We start from the raw sequence: 17,824 nt of genomic DNA on the forward strand, positions 1-17,824 counted from the left end.
CTGCATTGCCTTCTTATTTTGACTTTGTGTAGTTTTCATTGTTTAATAATTAGATCCACTGAGGCTTCCAAATGCCAACATCCTGTAATCCTTCCAGTCACTGTAAAGGCTTCCTTAACACTTGGCAAAATTTACTTTTTGAAGAATGCATATCTTAAAAGAATCTTTGTACTTGCCCTAAATCTCAGTTTATGTGTGGTGCTTAGTTATGAACAAAATACAAACTACATGTTCCTTAGAATTTTGTAGAACTGTGTGAGATTAGAACGGTAATAATTTCTTCATCATTGTTGTGTAAGCAGTGGCAACTATCTAAGATACCCTCAACAGTTTGCCTGATGATTTTTTTCACCACAGTGTAGGCTGATTGGATTTAAAAAATAATTTTTCATCGTAGATCTCCTTGTATACATTATTAGGTCATGTCTTTTGTTTGACTGGTGATTTTAGGCTACTATAGCAGTAATTATTTCGCTTTTTTTTTCTCCTTTTTTTTTTTTTTTTTTAATTGGCAGTAGCTAATGATGAACTGCTGAGTTTAAATGTCTTTATATCAGTATATATCCAGTCTAGATTGGCCCAATTATTTCTTATCTAAAATAGAAACAGTGCAATGCTTTTTTTAAGTTTGGATCTTCCCCTTAAGCTTGTATGGCAAAGTCAACAATTGACCTTTTCCCTTCTTGAGGAAAAGTGACTACTCCTGTATTGTAATTCTGCAGAGGTGTTAGACCTTCCTGAGTGTGCTAATTAGCTCTGTGGCCGAGTGTCTGTGATGGCGATGGCATAATGAAAGCTGCCAGAAGTTCTCTTCAAGCCTGATAAGAATACCTGCATTTATATCTTACTTGGGATAAATGTCTGTTGTGTTGTTTCAGTGTGTTCAAGCATTTGTTAGCTGCTACGGTTCAAATTTGTGCTTGAATTCATACAATGCTACATAGTCATCATTAAATACTAATCACCTGTTTTCAAGTAGAAATGGCGACCTCTTTCATTTCTGCAGCTGGAATTAAAAAAAGCACCACTACCACCACCCATTGAAATAAGAGATCACAGCTGAAAGCTAAAATAGCTAGAAAGGTTTGAATAAGACCACACTTTCAGATACTCAGGTTACTTTCTAGAAAATTCTGCAGTCTAGAAAATCAAAACCTACTTAAAGGCTATCAATTTCTTCTACTTCCTTCTCTTCTGTGTCTAATGAGAGTTTACCCTAATTACTAGCTTCTTTCCTACCCAGTTTTCAGTTATTTCATTCTTTCCTTTTTTTCCCCTCAGATCAAATATTTTCTATTGTTTACCAATACTAGGCTTTAATATGCTTTAGTAGACCATACGAACATCTTGATAAATCTTATCATTTTCCTTGTAACTTTTTTCTAGTTGCTTGTTGACATTTGAATGTAAATATAAAAGCTAATGACTGAAATATCAAAACCAAGTAAATGTTCCTATTTATTTCAGTGTGAAAAATATAGCTATGTTTTCCAAGTTGACTTTGAAAATCAAATTTCAAAAGTTCCTGCGGATATGTCATTGCTCCAGACTTTAAGAAATGAAATCACCTAGACATCCTGATCATCAGCCTTTCTTTTCTCTTCCATCCTGGATTTCTTTTTCTTGAGAAAGTCTCCTGTGTTCTAGCTAGTCGGTAGTTTTGAAAGATCTGCAGTTTCCTGCCCACACTTTGAAGAGCTTTAGATAGGACTGTCAATTGTTTTCATTCCAATTAAAATTAAGCAACCAAAAAAATTAATCAAATAAAGAACATTTTTACAAATCCATATTCACAGATGTAAACAGTTATTGTTTTTTCAGTAACAATTAGGAAGATCAGATGGAGAGGATGATACTCACATTTTTAGATATGTAGTTCAAAAGAATCAAAAATAACTCTGAGAATAATTCTAAACAAAGCAGTCCCAAATCATGAGAAAAAATTGCAATAATCAATACTTGTTTAAGAAAAAAACAATATATATATATTTATATATATACATATATAGTAGTCATGCAACACCAGCAAATACCCAGTGTTTCTATTATGCTGAGTATGGATGAATGATGCAGCATTGTCAGAAATGACCGAAGTTGTTAAGTGTATTATGTTATTCATGCATAGTGATTATTTTAATGTACCCAGGACTGATCAGGCTATCACTTTAGGTTTGAGTATGCTGAAGGAAAGAGACACTAGACAGAAACCAGAATTATTGACATGGTTGTCTTTGAAAAAAAGAAAGTCAAAGTCTTTGTGCAAAGATTACGCTGTGTTTAGATCTCGTTTATTTAAATTGGGGACAAAAGAAACCCCACAAGACTACAGTTTTCAGTGCAAGAAAGTACTGATTCTGATGGGAAGCCTTCTCTGTCGACAGAGGTGCAAAACCTTAAATTTGTGGTGAAAAAAGTACCTTTCAGCAAAGTAATAAAGCGCTCTGGCACTGTTTCTCTGAGCGGGCCCTGGAAAGAATCACGTATGTATAGTGAGCCATAATACTATTTCTAGATAAATACATTTATTTCACACTTTTGAATAACTTACCTTCTTAATTTGTGGTAAAATGCATTATTGCCAGAATAGTGTGAACATAATATACTGCAACTAGATTGCTAGATAACTTATGCAGTAGGCCAAATGAAAACCCTAGATAATTTGAAAAGTACTGAGACTGCTTAAAAGAGCCTTTCAAATAATAGTTCAATACAGAATTATTGTACGCTTTTGTCTGTTTTCATCCCATTACTTTCTAACTCCATGTTTAAATACACCCTGACAGTAACTCTTCCTTTCTGAATCCAGGAGATGTTCTCATGTGCAACCTATTTGGGCAATTTCTGTGCTGAAGATGGATGTAGGTTCTGATACTGGATTTTGAAGAAGCTGTTGTGCCCAGTATATTCTATATATGGCTGGGTAAGAAGGAAGGAATACTACGTTGTACACAGAACAAAAAATTCCTGACATGAAGAATGGACTGTTGCATGTTCACATTATGCACCCTACAAATCATCTTTGACACTTTGCAACTTTAAATAGCTGTTTCTCAAAAAACTCTGTCTTGGTGCCTTGCATAGCCTTCATTACTATTGTTCTCACAGCAATTGGAGAACAATATTTCTCCTCGTAGTATTCCTGTGGGGTAGAAAACTAGTATCTCCACTTTAGAGCTGGTTTAAGGCTGAACATTCATTGGATCATTTGTCCAATCTATAGTCATCTGCTTAGAGGAGGTCTACAAGCACAGATTCAGCCTGGTGTGAGATAACTCTTGTGTCTGATCATTGTGCTGTTTACCTCTAAATCTGCTGGCTGCCATATCTGGCAGGGACTAGGAGCTTTCTAATTGGTTTTCTATTGAAATAATATTATTTCATAAATCTTTGAAGATTTTTCATTTATATACTCCTCTTTGGGCTGCATGTGTGGGCAGCTAACTCTGAAGAAAGCAAAGTGTGCTTCCCCCTTCAGAAGGCCTTAAAGCTTTTCAGAGCATCGGTCATTCAAAAGTAACAGAAAGCCTTCTAATTCACTTAGGCTGCACACTTTGCCTTTAGAGTCCTGGCTTAGAACGAACCCAATCAGAGAGCTCAGGATTCAGAGGGAAGGGCTGTTGTCATCCTTGAAGTCTCCAAGCTGGTACTCTGGAACATCAAATAAAATCCCGTTGCATTACTTCTAAGAAAAATGGAAAGAGAGAGTAAATGGAAAGAAATAAATGTTAGGCCAGTTGAATTTTCCTGGTTTGTGTAGAGGGTAACACCTCAGGTTCTTTCCTGAGGGAATTATTATTAAATGAGAATTTCAGTAATTACATTATTAATAAAAAAAAAAATCTTACAAGCACCTTTACTTCAAATGCCACCTCTTTACCCAACCTGTTTTCATGGACTACATCTTCTTGGTGTGCTTTGACAGTACAAATGCTTTAGGGGAAAGTGCCATGTTCATTCTTATGCCACCTTATTCTCCTTCCTTAGCAGGATCTTTCCATCTTAATCCTACAATCAGTTTCTTTCCACTTCTCTTGTTTGCTGAGTAAGGAAACCTCAAGTTATAGTAGAATTTTATTTATGCTGAAGAAATTAATTCCAGCTAATATTCTTGTTTCTTGTTCTATTTTTCTTCTGTATTTGATTTTTGGTAATCGGCCCAACTTGTGGCCCACTGTGGGAGCTTGGCAGAGAGAGAGGGATAAAGAACGAAGAAGAAGATTTGTAGGTGGCAGGGACAGCTTGTGTATGCGGCTGCATATGTATGTGAGCTGGCATAAAGCAAGGCTATGTGGATGTTAACCGTTTAATACTGTATATAAATCTATATCTAGCTGAGATTGCAACACAGGAAGAGCAAAAGAAATATTTACAGGTGTCCCACTGGTGTTTGACTTCTGTACAACAGTGATCAGCATGCACTTAGTTACTTCCCCAGAGATTATGTTCATGCAAGGGTAAACCATGCAACTCTTGGTCTACTTATAGCTGGAAAAAAAATGAGTTAGCACAATCCAAAATGGCAAGGATTTGTGGTCACAAGGAGAAAAATAAAATGTATATTTACACAACAAATGTAGGCAGTGAAGGCTTTGGTGTTCAGTCCTTTGTAAAATGGTGAAGAGATGATATTTTTAGGAAAAAGGCAACTTGAATTAAAAATTAAAGCTAATACATTGCCGTTCCACCTCTAGTTGTGATCTTGCTTGATCTGGTAAGTTAAACAGGGTAAATGCATGTGACATTATTAGAGAAGAAGTAGGCAATAGAGGAGAGTATTTTAATTGCTCAGAGGAACTCTTCGTCTTGAGTCAGAGATAAAACTGCGTCTCTACATGCTGTCAATGGCAATATGTTGTTGGTGAACTACCCTTTGAATAGCATGTAACACAGAAGTGGTGATGATCAGTGGTTATTAGAAACCAAAATGACCTTTTTTTAGGACAAGTGCTTTGGCTCCATCCAGTTTTAGGTAAGTGCTTTACATCTGTTCCAGTTTTTCTTGTAGTTCCGAGTGGATGTGTTGTTTTCTTGTTTCTTTGCCTAAAACTGTTAGGTGGTGTTGTTTTCTATTATATTTTGAGTTCCATCTGAGAGACAGCTCATTTAGAGTGGTGAGGGGAAAGTCTCAAAAAGAGACAGATATTTAATACATCCTACAGAAATCCATTTGTAGGGAAGGCACTAAGTTCATTCTAAAGCAATTCCTTTATAGGGGTATTACCCACTTTAGAATACTCTCTTTCTTGTTGAAATGGAAAACCACTTGAAAGAACCACTGTGTTTTAAGTTCCACAAATAGTATTGCATGTATGGGATGTTAAATGGATACTCTGTTAGCATGAGGATTTACAGCCACAGGTTTGCACATAAGGACATGATGTTCTGGACATTAACCTCCATGTATGTCGGAGTGGTTTAGTTTCTCAGGTTGTGGCAGTTTCTGCAGTGGTTCCTGAGGGGTGTTTTTGAACTCTGCTTCTCTTGTTTAACATGGCAGCTCAGCGAGTCCAGATGCATTTAACATGTCCTGCATTCAGTTCACATTTCGTTTTAAAGAAGTAATTTTTGCTCTCTGCAGAGGCTTCAATTATAGAGGGCCAAATGACAGGCATAATTAAGGCAAGCGGTGGGATACCAGCAGAGCACTTTGGTGTTTCCACCAAGGATTTTGCAAATCCTAGCTTGATTAATCTGTTTAAACATCTGTGCATCCTCTCGTCTGTACAATTTATCCCTGGGTATCTCTTTCCCTTCTGCTGCCTGCCTACCCTCCCTCTATCTGCTCGTAACGGATCAAACGCAACCGCAGCCCGTTCTGTCGTTTCGTTAAACGCATGCACACGATGCCGGCTGTAACGCTTCAGCAGATGAGATTGTCCTCCTTGAAATGCAGCTCACAGACGCATTCCGTAGTGGAACCGCAGGGCAGAGCCCCACAATATTGAGAAACCGGATCGAAGCGGGGCCGGAGGACGGCGGCGCCGGCTGCCGCGGGGTGCTGGGGGCGGGCGGGCGGGCGGGCGGGCGGCGGGCGCGGCTATCTGCCGCCGTGCCGCCCCTACTACCGTGCCACCGTGCTGCCGTGCCACCGTAGTACCGTGCCACCCTGTCACCGTGCTGCCGTGCCACCGTGCTGCTCCCCGGCCCGGCCCCGCCGCCGCTCCCCTCGCCTGTCCCCCCACTTCTCCAGGCAGCCGGCTCCAGCTCGCCTCCTTGACGTCATGTCTGTAGCAAGGTTTCAGCAGGCGCAGTGAACGGCAAAGGCAGCGTGCGTTCAACTTTCAGATCAAGTCCGGCGGCTCCTAACGCCGTGTGCAGGGGGGCTGCGTGCAGTCACCGCAGCTGGAACATCTGGAAGCGTTCAGTGTGTCTGTCTGTCGGCGAGAGGGAGAGAGCGGGGAGCGAGCGCGCTGAGGGAGGGGAGGGAGTAAGGGGCTGGGACTGTGCTCTCTTCCTCTGCAGAAACAGCTCCCTGCCAACACAACGCGCTCAGAATGGCTTTGAAGAGGAGGAGCAGCAGCGTTTGAACATCTTTTTTTTTTTTTTTTTCTTTTTTTCCCTCCTCCTTTTCTTACTCTGGTAGTTGGTGGACTTTAAAGGGACATTTAACCCTCAGAGCTTTGTCCTGGATGGTTTTGCATTTCGTTCTTTTTTTTTCTTCTTCTTCATTTTTTTTTTTTCCCCCTCTCTCTCGTTTCCCCCCTTCCTGTTCTTTTTTATGGTTTAACAGCCAGAGGTGCTGTGCTAAATTCTTGGAAGGGGCCCGGATGTACTGAGGATGCATTGCAATTTCACTAAAGGAGGCAGTAGTGGAAAGGATCAGTTTTTGGTGTTTGATGCAATAATGGGAATCAGGTAATAATAAAAGGGGAAATACTGCAGCTCCATTCTTCCTTGAATTTTACCAAGCCGATTTTCAGAGGGATTAATCTGGACTCGTTTTAAATGGTCAATGAAAACAAGAGGATGTACATTCCAGAAGAAAACCATCAAGGTAAGCCTGAGATTTACCTCTGAAGATCTAGCAACCATTCTCTCTCCTAGCCTTTGTCCGTCATCTCTCGGTTCAGTTCAACCGCTGCCGCCGCTGGCACAGCCAGCGGCAGGCGGAGAGGCCGGGGGAGAGGGACAGCCTTTGACACCACTTTCCATTCGGAGACCCTCGCAGCCCCTCGAGGAACGGGTGTTTTATAGGAAACCCTGGGCAGAGAAAAGTTGTATTAAGTCGCCGTCGTCGCCTTCCGAAGCGGAGGGGCGAGAAGGGGCGGCCGGCAATGGGCTGCGCGCTGTGGCCGGGGGCGAAGTGAAGGCGCGGAGCAGCCCGCTCGTCCGTGTCAGAGGAAGATTAACTCGCAGTGCGGCCAGGATTACGCGATCTTTCCCAATTAATGTCGTCCCGGTCCTCATAACCCTGGTCTGGGTACGGCTCCCTAAAGCACTAGGAGAGGAGCCCTTCGCTTTTCGTACGCTATTCTTAATATCTCACACTAAATGGGAGGGGAAGGGGGAATTATCTATTTACACACGCACGCACTGAGAGACTGAGGGACACTGGGGGATGCCTATATTAAAATTAAAGTTGGGGTTTACTTCGGGCAGCGATTTCTCGCCGAGCTCCTCTCAGAATCGCCCGCATCATGGATACCCACCCGTGCTGCTGCTCCTCGTCATTAGCAAACGTCCCCAGCTATTCCCCGTAGTAAAACTTTGTTTGTCCAAACTCCAGAAACCTTCCTTCCCCGCCCAACCTCGTTCCTGAAGTTATTTTTATCCTGTTACCTGCGTGTTGTCACCCCCTCCCCTCCCTTCCCCACTAGCCCCGGCTGCACACACACGTCGGGATTGCAGAGCAGACAGAGCTATTTCCTCCCCTCGGCGAGAGAGGAGCAGCGCTCCAGCGGCTGCGAGCCCCCGAACTGCCTCTCCCTCTCCAGCAGAAACCCCCAAGCCACCGCCAACTTCTTCCTCAGCTCCCCCCACTCGCCCTCGGCCTCGCCCTGCGGGGCAGCCTCTCCCTCCGGAGCCAACTTGCCCGCCCGCAAACGCGCCCCCGCCCACTGTCTGAACACCTGGTCTTGGTGCGAGGGTGCCTGGGGGGTGGTGGGGGCCCTCACCAGGCCGGTGCCCCCCCCCCCACAGGTAAGCTCCCTAGGTGCCCTCTACCCTTGAACCCCTTGTAGGGATGGCCAAGAATGCGACTGGGGAGGTGTATTTAGCCCTGTGGTAGCCCTGAACGGTGGAGGGGCAGTGGTTTTCAAAAATAACACCCCACTCCTTCTGACTTAATACAGATTAAACAGGAAAAAAACCCATCAACCCCACACCTCAAGCCGCTGTTGAAATAAGGTGGGAGGGGAAAGGAAGCAGACCCCAATCCAGAGTGTTCCTTCCAAGTGGGAGCGAGTCCACAGCACATGCAGGTGTAATTGGGCTGCTCTTCCTGGACCAGAGCTGATAAAGTGGACGAAGAGCTCAGCCTCCATAGCAATATGCCAACGCTATGGCAACCTAAATCCAGCTCCCTCCTTATCAGCTGCAGTGATTATATAATTGGAGGAACAGTTTTGCATCTGTCTCTTGATGCAGATTGTCATTACTCCAGGTGAAAGAGCAACTTCTAAAGCAAACAGAAAATCAGCCAGGTGGAAGAAAGTTCTGTTCTCTGATAGTGCTCAGGCTGCCATTTATTTACAATCTATTTTTATTTTGTGCAAACAGCACCTGAAAGGTTAAATTGATCAGTAGCCAAGAAAACCTGGTGGCAAGGAGATGGGAGCAAACCAATCACCATGTGGAATGAACTAATTAAAGCAACCACAGATGCCCAGTTGCATGGTAGAGATAAAAAAGACAAGGAGAAGGCAAAGCTAGGTCTGTGATCCTGATCCTCTCCTTGGCTATAAGTGGGAAGGTCCATTTGGATAAGTCCTTACTCTTGCATCCTTCTCTGTTACTGGCAGCAAGGTGAATGTTCCAGGTGCTACTGATGCAAGACAAATTTTTATGCCTATTCTTGAAATGTGAGTGACATGACTAGGCCTCTACTAGCATCTTCTTTTTGCACATGTCTGTTCTTGGTTAATCCCTTATCAGCCTACCTGAACAGCCTTATGCTCAGAAGTCTGGGCAGCAGGGGAGCCGGCATCATAGTGGTGTTATTTATTTATCTTAAGAAAGTATGCTCAAGGCCATTAGCTAGATTGTGAGGACTGTAGGGAAGAGAAATTGTATTTGAAAGTGCTTTGTTGACTTCTTAACCAGTAATTTGGGTAGGTTTGTAATAGTCTTGTTGTGTGCTTTTGAATGTGACTTGGTACACTGAAAATCTTTTGCCCCAAAGTAAGAATTTCCTAATTTTTTTTTCACATTAAAATGTAAGTCTACTGGGTTTCATTGCAGCTTCCTATTGCACAAAGGAAGGGGAGCTGGTGATATTTTTTGTTGATGCTGAGACACTTTTCAATGTTTATTTTTGCTATACAATGTGCTGTATTTTTATAACAATTAAGTATTCATTATTACCATAGAGCATACGCTTATCTAGAAGATTAAAACAACCCAAACACCCCACAAGAACCAGAAAAAGCTTTCAGAACTAACTACATCACATTTAATGCGCATGTGGGATTGGGTGGAACTCTAGATGGGCATCTTTAATGCGTTCCCTCATAATATTTTGAAAACTTGCTCTCATAATATAAAATGGAAAATCAGTTTGCAAACTCACGTTTCACAGCCCTCTCCAGGGAGGGACCAGAACGAATCAACCTGGCCTCTGGTTTTGCAAGTTTGATTTTCAAGTGTAGTTCAACCATCTAGTAAAATTGTGCTGCTTGCGATCCTGGCATTAGATGGGATCTTTCCTGGTGAGATTTGGTGAGCAGCCAGAAAATGAAAGAAACCCAGTAGTTTTGCTGTGTTTTTCAATTCCAGGGCTTAGGGAGACGGGGGAGCGGGGAGGGTGAGCGGGTGGGGGTCCCGGGCGGTGCCTCTCCCAGGAGGTGGCACTACAGGGCTGCAGAGCCCCAAGGCGTTCCGGAGGGGTTTGGCAGCAGACACTTCTAGGTCTGCTGTGTCCGTCCTCTGCTTTTCAGGAGGAAAGGCCAGATGTAGCACCGATAGATACATCTCTATCCCGGTATAAAATTCATTAGGATTGTAGAGCCCTTGGTAGGTCATTTATTCAATACAGTAGTGATCTTCTGAGTGAAAAGCCATTTCTCATGCCATGTCTGAACTATCCTTCCTTCAATTCCAGGCAATGCCTTTGGGCTTTGTCCTTATTGCATATTTTGAACAGATTTCTACCTGCTGCTTGTAAAAAAGAACCCCCTCGGGTATTTGTCAACCATAATTAGGTCTTCCTGCAACCTCCTTTCCTAACCTGCACATATTCTGTTCTTGAAATCTCTCCCTGTAAGACACTCTTTTTGTAGTCCTCGTGTCTTTTGTATCTGTTAAATTAGGAACTAATTAGTATTCCTTTTATTTCTCAGAAGCCTGTTGATAGTGAAACGGTCAAGTAGCAAGCATAGTCCCTGATGCATTTTCTGAGCTGAAGTGATGGTCAAACCCACAAATATTCCCCTTAACTTTGCAGGTATAAATGCAGAGGTGATTGTGTACACTTCACAGCTGATTTCAGTTGAAGGGGTTGAAATCTGTTTCATGCTGTGCTACAAGGCAAAACCGATGGGGATATGGACTAGAATTTGCTTTAATTTTCTGCTCTATTTTCAGAATGCCATTTGTATTTCCTGTAACTTTTTGGGACACTGCTTTTATGTGTAGGAGAAACTGTGCTCTTTCGAGGGTGATAAAGTGATCAGATTATCAAACTGAGTCTTCATTTTTGTGTATTTGTTTTTGTGTTCTTGTTTACCTGTAAAGGTTTGTCAGAATAGGCATTAGTAGTAGGGCATGAATAATACTCCTAAGTGGTTTGAAATGGCTTATCTTCAGGATTTTGGGGGAAGAAAATCTGAATCACCACTCTAATGCAGCACTAACATTCCAGTGCCCACTGACTTACCAATAAATGCTTGTATTTATAAAGTATGATCTCCTGTCTCAAAGTACTTGGAACATTAAGTAAGCATTAAGCATTTAATTCAATATAATATGAAATAGAAAAGTAATATAAAAAGTATTTAATATGATGTTAAATAACACTATTTAAAGATTCTGCATAATATGGTACACTGTGTTTACTTGTGGTAGTTGCCAGAAGAGTCTTCAGTAAAATAGTTAAGTGCTTTCAACCATTTCCTATCCTTAAAAGGAGTATTTAAGTATCCTGCTGAAGGCATGGAATTTAAAGAATATACTTTTCAAAGATTTTCTTTGACACGATCTTCAGTCGTAGAGTCCAGTTAGGGCTAGGTCGTCAGCAGTGTTACTGCTGCTGATTCTTCCTGAAGTTTATGAGTGTCTGCCATCCTGAACACTTTCTTGTGAAGACCAAGCTGGTGCACTCTCTGCAACCAAGACACCCTTACGAACCCACTCTTGGTTGCATCTCTGTTCTGCAATTGAGTATTTTTTGGGGGTTACATCTGTGTAATTCACTGCAGCAGCTGTGACACACCCTTACCATGTGGAATTAATTTATCCTACCGGATATTTACTTTAAGTTATTTGTCCTCACCTTTTTTTTTGTTTCCTCAAAATACTTTAGAGAACTTGTTGGATAACTGCAATGTTACCATGTATGCCTAGGTTTGGCTTACTTTTGATTTTGTGGAACATGGGTCTTGAAATGCTTAAACTAGGATTCATCTGAATGGCACTCACCCTTAAATTTACTTTTTTGGGGGGAGGTTGATGTGTATGTGTGTGTGCAAATTGTGATCATGGTCTTTTGACTTGTTAGGAACTGTCTTGTTTAACCCTTTCTGGGAATTAATTCAAGGAACAGACTCACTGAAGTTTGCGAAGAGCAAATAAAATATTTCCTCTGAGCAAATATTTTTTCTAAAATTATTTTCTATCAACCAACATAACAGATGTGACTATGTGCAGTAAAAGTCTCTCCTAAATTATTGAAAACAACAAATCAGATCAATGCTGAAGAAAGCTTTTACCAGTGGCAGATATATGCTTTACAAAACATAATGTTATTAAATGGTTCAATTACCTATTTGCTTTTATTTTTAAGACTGTAGACAATACCAATATATTTTTCGAGTAATTCATTTATCTGTGGCACTGTTTCTATTTAGATAGTGTGGATGAGATGAATCTGAATGAAAGAATACCAGTTAATGTTTGTTACTGGATTTAAGTATCATTAATTTGAAGGAAATAAAGCAACATTAGGCATTTAGACATATTTTTATGACTGAATTTTTTTTTTTTTTACATAGTTCATCTATTACAAAACATAGAATTGTCTTTTTTTTTCTTGTAATTTTACCAATGGAATTTTTTTGAAAGAATATAATTTTTAGACAATTTTTACTTTATTGGAGTAAAAACACCTTTGTGTGTTTAAGCAACTTAAGGATTCTTTTTCTCATCCTACCCATTTTTTTCTTATGGGACAGGAAGTCACAGTCAGTCTTCCATGCAGAGAGTATGGTGATGGGCTTATGGTGCTTCTGCCAGAGAGCCTGTGTAGTTTCAGGTGGTAGAGTGGTGCTGCTGGAAGCTATGAAACATAGTGATGAATTTGTATGATCACAAGAACACCTGTTGCTATTGCAAGGTTGTGAAATAAATCAGGCTGTGGTCAATAGGATATATAAGTCTTTATCTGAAAGAGTCCTTGAAATAGTTTCAGTTTCCATGGATGGGACATAACGATGAGAGTAATATAAACTTCATTAAGAACTTGTGAGGGATTCAGGGTAACCCTTTCGCAACTGCAAGAGTCACAGGTGTCTCTGTATTGTGTACAGAGATTTCCATTACAAAAGCTGAATTTCTCCAAGGAACCTAAATATAATATTAATAAATCTTATTGTTTGGATTATTTAAATTGATAATCCAATGGGATGTGGAAAAAAAGAAAATATTAATATATGTATCATAGAAGGTGACAGAAGATTTGATGGAATAATTTTGTTTTTATGTTGTCATAGTGGCAGTTATCCAGATATCACAGTGAATTATTGTGATATATAAGATCAGAGATTATTAGCATGGTTTATTCTCAAGAGATGCGTAGATTGAGGGCAACCCAATGATGAGGGCTTTGAAGCTGGTCTGCTCTGCATGTTGCCTTCCCAGGCATCTTTCCCAGAAAGGGTAGTTCAGGGAGACGCTGCTCTCACCGGTACTCATTTCACTGCACAGAATTGTATTTCTAAGGAGTGGGGATTAAATAAAACCATAATGTAGGGTGGAAGGGACCTGCAGTGGTCAAGTAGCTCAACACTCCTGCTCAAAATGGGTCTAATTAGATGAGATTGCTCAGGGCCATGTCCAGTCAAATCTTGCATGTCTCTGAGAACAGAGCTTCCACAAACTCACTAAACAGCCTGTTTCAGTATTTAACTACCCTCATGCTTACAAACAAACAGAAAAACCCAACACATTTTTCCTGGTGTCTACTCTGTATATTTAAATCTGTATATTTTAAGATGGAGAGCTAATTTACATATATCAGCCAATAGCTAAACTTACAACCATGTTTCTGTGTTTAATTGGACAGAGGGTTTTCATGTGTTGAAACTCTGAGATGGAAGACTTGAGGGACTTTTGCCTCAATGCATCACATCAGTTTTAGAATATGTTTTGTTTGTTTGGTGGTTGTTGTTGTTTTTGTTTTGTGTGGTTTTTTTTGTTTGTTTGTTTATGTTTTTGTTGTTGTTGTTGTTGGTTTTTTTGTTTTGTTTTTGATTTTGTTTCTTAATTTTATAATAGTTTATAGGTGGCATCAGACAGCCATGGAGTGTACATTGTTCTGATAGACACACAACGAGTTTGTGAGTGGGTTGTTTTCCTGCACTGTACTAGAATAGCTTTCATGCAGAATTGTGGCTAGAGGCAGAGACTGGCATGAGGTAGCAGAAATCTATGAGTAGTTCACTTTAATGTTCCTACACATGTCAAGATATCAGGTCGATTGATGAACCCTGCTATAATTTACGAATGTTTGGCTGAATCTAATTACTTACTGTTGATATATATATATACTGATGCATAAAATCGCAATGGAAGCGATTACTATAGGGCTTGGATCCATCCTAACTTCGATTTAGATTTCTTTTTCCCTACTGACTAAAGGCAATTGAGATAACTGTTAATGGATGTTCTATGGGAATGCTAAAGCTATATATATTCGTAGAGGATGTAATTTTCCTTTTTTTTTTTTTTCCTGTCTGTGTGTTTTTAGTCCCAGATGTTAAATTCTAAATCTCAGTGATTGTTTTAGCAGGCAAAAGATTCAGAATCCATTAAAAGAGACCAGCAGGTTGAGGAGGAGTTATCAGAATACCACTTAAAGCCTTGTTCATGGGGGTGGGGGAGAGGGGAAATAAAAGGTTATTTAATCTGGGACCTATAAAGCAATAAAAGAAATTAATGAGATTCATCAGTCTCCTGAGAAGGACACCAACAAACTTAGGACAGGAAGGACTTAGGGAGGAAAGACGTGCTTCTTTGCTAAAAGGCAGAAGATTGAAATCAAGTAATTCTTAAGGATGAGCAGAGATTTAATGGTTTTCAAACCAGACCTAGAAATGAGACAAAAATCTGGCTAATCCCATGGGAACTCTCTTTGCATCTTGTACATAAATTTTAAGTGTTTTAAGGAAAACGTTGTCTGAGATCCATCTACTGTTAAAGGGTGCTTTATCATATGTTTAAAATGTGCTTCTCTAAATGGTATTGTTATTTATTTGCAATTTTTTGGGTTTTCAGCTCCATGATGTGGAAGATGGTTGCCTTTGGGTATTTTGGAAAAAACAATTAAATATGACTGAACATGACATTACAATTACAAAGTAAATATGCTCTAATTGAGTAATTAACTCAACATTTCTTCCTAAAGGCATTGTAGGAATGAATTCATGTTACTGATCAGATTTCAGATTCTTTATTCCAAAGGAGAAGAAAAAGGCTTCCATTCTACAATATGGCTGGCTGGATGTAAGACTTCTTGAGATACTGGTTTTTTAAAATGTAATATGTATTTTCAATATATCAGGTGTTCTTCTAACACTTTTTGTCAGATGAAATAACCTTTTGAATATACAAAAAGAGTACCTGTGTCTTTTTGCTTGCAAGTCAGTCCCACTCTGTTAGGTACCAGCTATGTTCTGCTTCATGCATTAGAATAATAATTCTGAAATTTAAACCTGTATGATACAGCTGTTAATAGTAGAGTTCATGAATTTTAGATACAGAACACTACAAGGGACTGTGTGAGAAGCAGTGGAATCCAGGTGAATTCAGGAATTAAAATGGATGTTTGAAGACAGTGGAAAAATGAATTATTGTATTTAAATACACTACATAGTGTATTCATCTTAAAATTTATGTTGAAATCTGATACAGATTGACAGCTATCAGGGATCTGAAAGTTGACTGATATGCAATGCCACATGTCGCTGTGTTTTCTGTCTTGCAGCTTTCCTATAGTTCAGACCTTATGTGTAAATACTAGAAATTTGGATTTGGTTAAGTATCAAGGTGTCTGATTTCCTTGGGATAAATTTAGCATATTGACAGCAAACTTAGCAGATTAAACCAGGTAAGCCCAAGTGCCATTAAACAAACAGAAGAAATCCATACTATTCATTACTTTGTCAAGTTTTAAACAGACTCGTATGTAGAGAGGAAAGCTTCACCTGCATGCTGAAATTCCCATATGGTGGGTAAATTGTGTATTGTTGATTTATAAATTGTATAGATGTTCAGAGTGTTTTCAGGTGTAGTTTAAATTTGAATTGGTGTCTTTAGAGAGAATTAGAATGCATTCATGGAGTGAAAATTGAAAGTGATCAGGTATAATTGTAGTTTGAATGGAACTTTTGTATGACTGTATTCAGGAGCAACGGGTAGGAGCGGACTATAAAATTTTTACGTCACTTTTACCCGAATGAAAATTTTAAGTGAAAAAAGCAGAGATTTACAAATGTCAGTTAGATTTGGTGCAGGCAGCATCAAAATTGAATTCTTAAATCAGTAAATGGCCTGAGTGATATAACTCCAATACCTTTTGTCTGTCAGATTCTCACTGGCTTTGGCTCAATTGCACAAATTCTGTGAGTGTGGAATGTTTGTTAGCGAGTGTTTGGGATGTGGTAATCCTGTACAGAGCAGTACACTCTGCTGAGCTCTGAAAAACTTTACTCCCTAGTTTTCTTTGAAGATACTTGTTTGTTATTTGTTAAATGTGATGGAGTTTATTGTTTAAATCAGAAATGGGGGAATTCCAAGTTCCTGGTAATTTCATGAGGGACTATGTTGAAGCTTAATTCTTAAATCTGTGTGTGTGTGTGTTATTTATTTATTTAGGTTATGACCAAAAGAGTTATAGATTAATTTTAATTTTGGATTTGAAAATAAATGCAATGGTGAAGTAGTGACTGGAATAAACAGAGTATCTCTTGTCAATTTGGCCATTATAGCGAAAATCAGAAATAAAAGTACAGAGTGAAAGATTAAGATGAGCATGGCTTGAAGGCTTTTATCTGCTTTAAGGCAAAGGGTGTCAAGAAGGATCATAAGAGATGAAATCTTGTGTCCTAATTCTCATGCAGTGATAAAAGCGGTTATGCATGCCAGGAAGTCAGTCAAAAAATAACTAGAGGTACTTGGTACTGGGAGTTCCTAAAACAGCTTCTGAAGTGTTATAAAATAAAGAAAAAGTCAGATATCAAGTTTCAGATAATTAGAGCATGGAGCTCTACAGGTGTTTGGCAGAATCTCCAGAGAAGTATTTTAGCACATGGTCAAACTCCATAAAGGATCACATCTTAAAACACGAATAATTCAACAAAACATTGAAAAAAAAATAATGCTGATAATGCAACTTCCATTAGCAGTATGCTTAGACATCCTCTTAAATGCTTTTGATTTGCAGTGTGAGTTACACAACTTAAGAGTATTTCTGTCAATAGATATGTATTTGACTAGACCATACATCCTGCTGCCTTAATGCAAAGGTTATACTGAAATAAGTTTTCATTTGAATTTTATGGTACAGACGGGTCGGCAGCTTTCTGTCTATTTTTCTAGGACTTAACATTCTTGTTTGAGAACTTTGCGGTTATCTTGCTTTGCCTTAGTTTTGCTCTTATTTCACCAGAACACCTTTTTACTTTATTTTGGGGCATGCCTTTTGAGATTTTGTCTGGTGTATTTTTGAAGATGGTTTCTCACAGAAAATATGAGTGCATAGAATACAGAGCTGGGTTTGGGTGAACGTTGCTAAGGATGTTGGCATGAATGCTATGGAACAGAGAATGCATTATTTACAAGAAATAGGGATGCGGAAACCCTATGTGGAGTCAATTCTGCAAATATAAGAGGGCAGGAAATTTTTCCTTATAGCATCTATGAGTGAGATTTTGATAATTCAAAAGAAATGTGATGTAGGCTCATCCAGATGGCTTAATATATTGGTGAATTTTACTACTTGTCTCCCTGTGTCGGTGTTGAAATACTATTTAAAAAAACCCTAAAGATAAAATTACTGTAGAAGATGGAAAGCCCCACTTGTCATCTTGGGATTTAAACCTCTAGTTCATGTAGCTAGTTGTTTTAGTAACAGCAATAGAAAGTACCTAAACCTAATTCTGCAGATACCAAACACTGAGAGATTTGACAGATTGTCAGGTGCTATTTGGGAGATTAATGTAAAGACTAAAGTACA

At 39.6% G+C, this 17,824-nt stretch overlaps 1 protein-coding gene across 34 annotated transcripts in view; it reads left to right on the forward strand.

Moving 5' to 3' along the window:
• CACNA1C (calcium voltage-gated channel subunit alpha1 C) overlaps positions 1 to 17,824 on the forward strand; it is a 488,413-nt gene that overhangs the window by 41,189 nt on the left and 429,400 nt on the right. Inside the window, exon 1 of one of the 34 annotated variants that reach the window (XM_071817670.1) lies at positions 6,448 to 6,994. The exons of the other annotated variants lie outside the window; for them this stretch is intronic. Within the exon in view, the coding sequence (XP_071673771.1) occupies positions 6,946 to 6,994 (49 nt within the window). The 5' untranslated portion in view covers positions 6,448 to 6,945. Of the gene's footprint in view, positions 1 to 6,447; positions 6,995 to 17,824 lie in introns of those variants that run through there. 34 annotated transcript variants of the gene reach the window in all.

Source organism: Patagioenas fasciata, chromosome 1 (assembly GCF_037038585.1).
Source record: "Patagioenas fasciata isolate bPatFas1 chromosome 1, bPatFas1.hap1, whole genome shotgun sequence".
In the NCBI taxonomy this organism is placed as follows: domain Eukaryota; kingdom Metazoa; phylum Chordata; class Aves; order Columbiformes; family Columbidae; genus Patagioenas; species Patagioenas fasciata.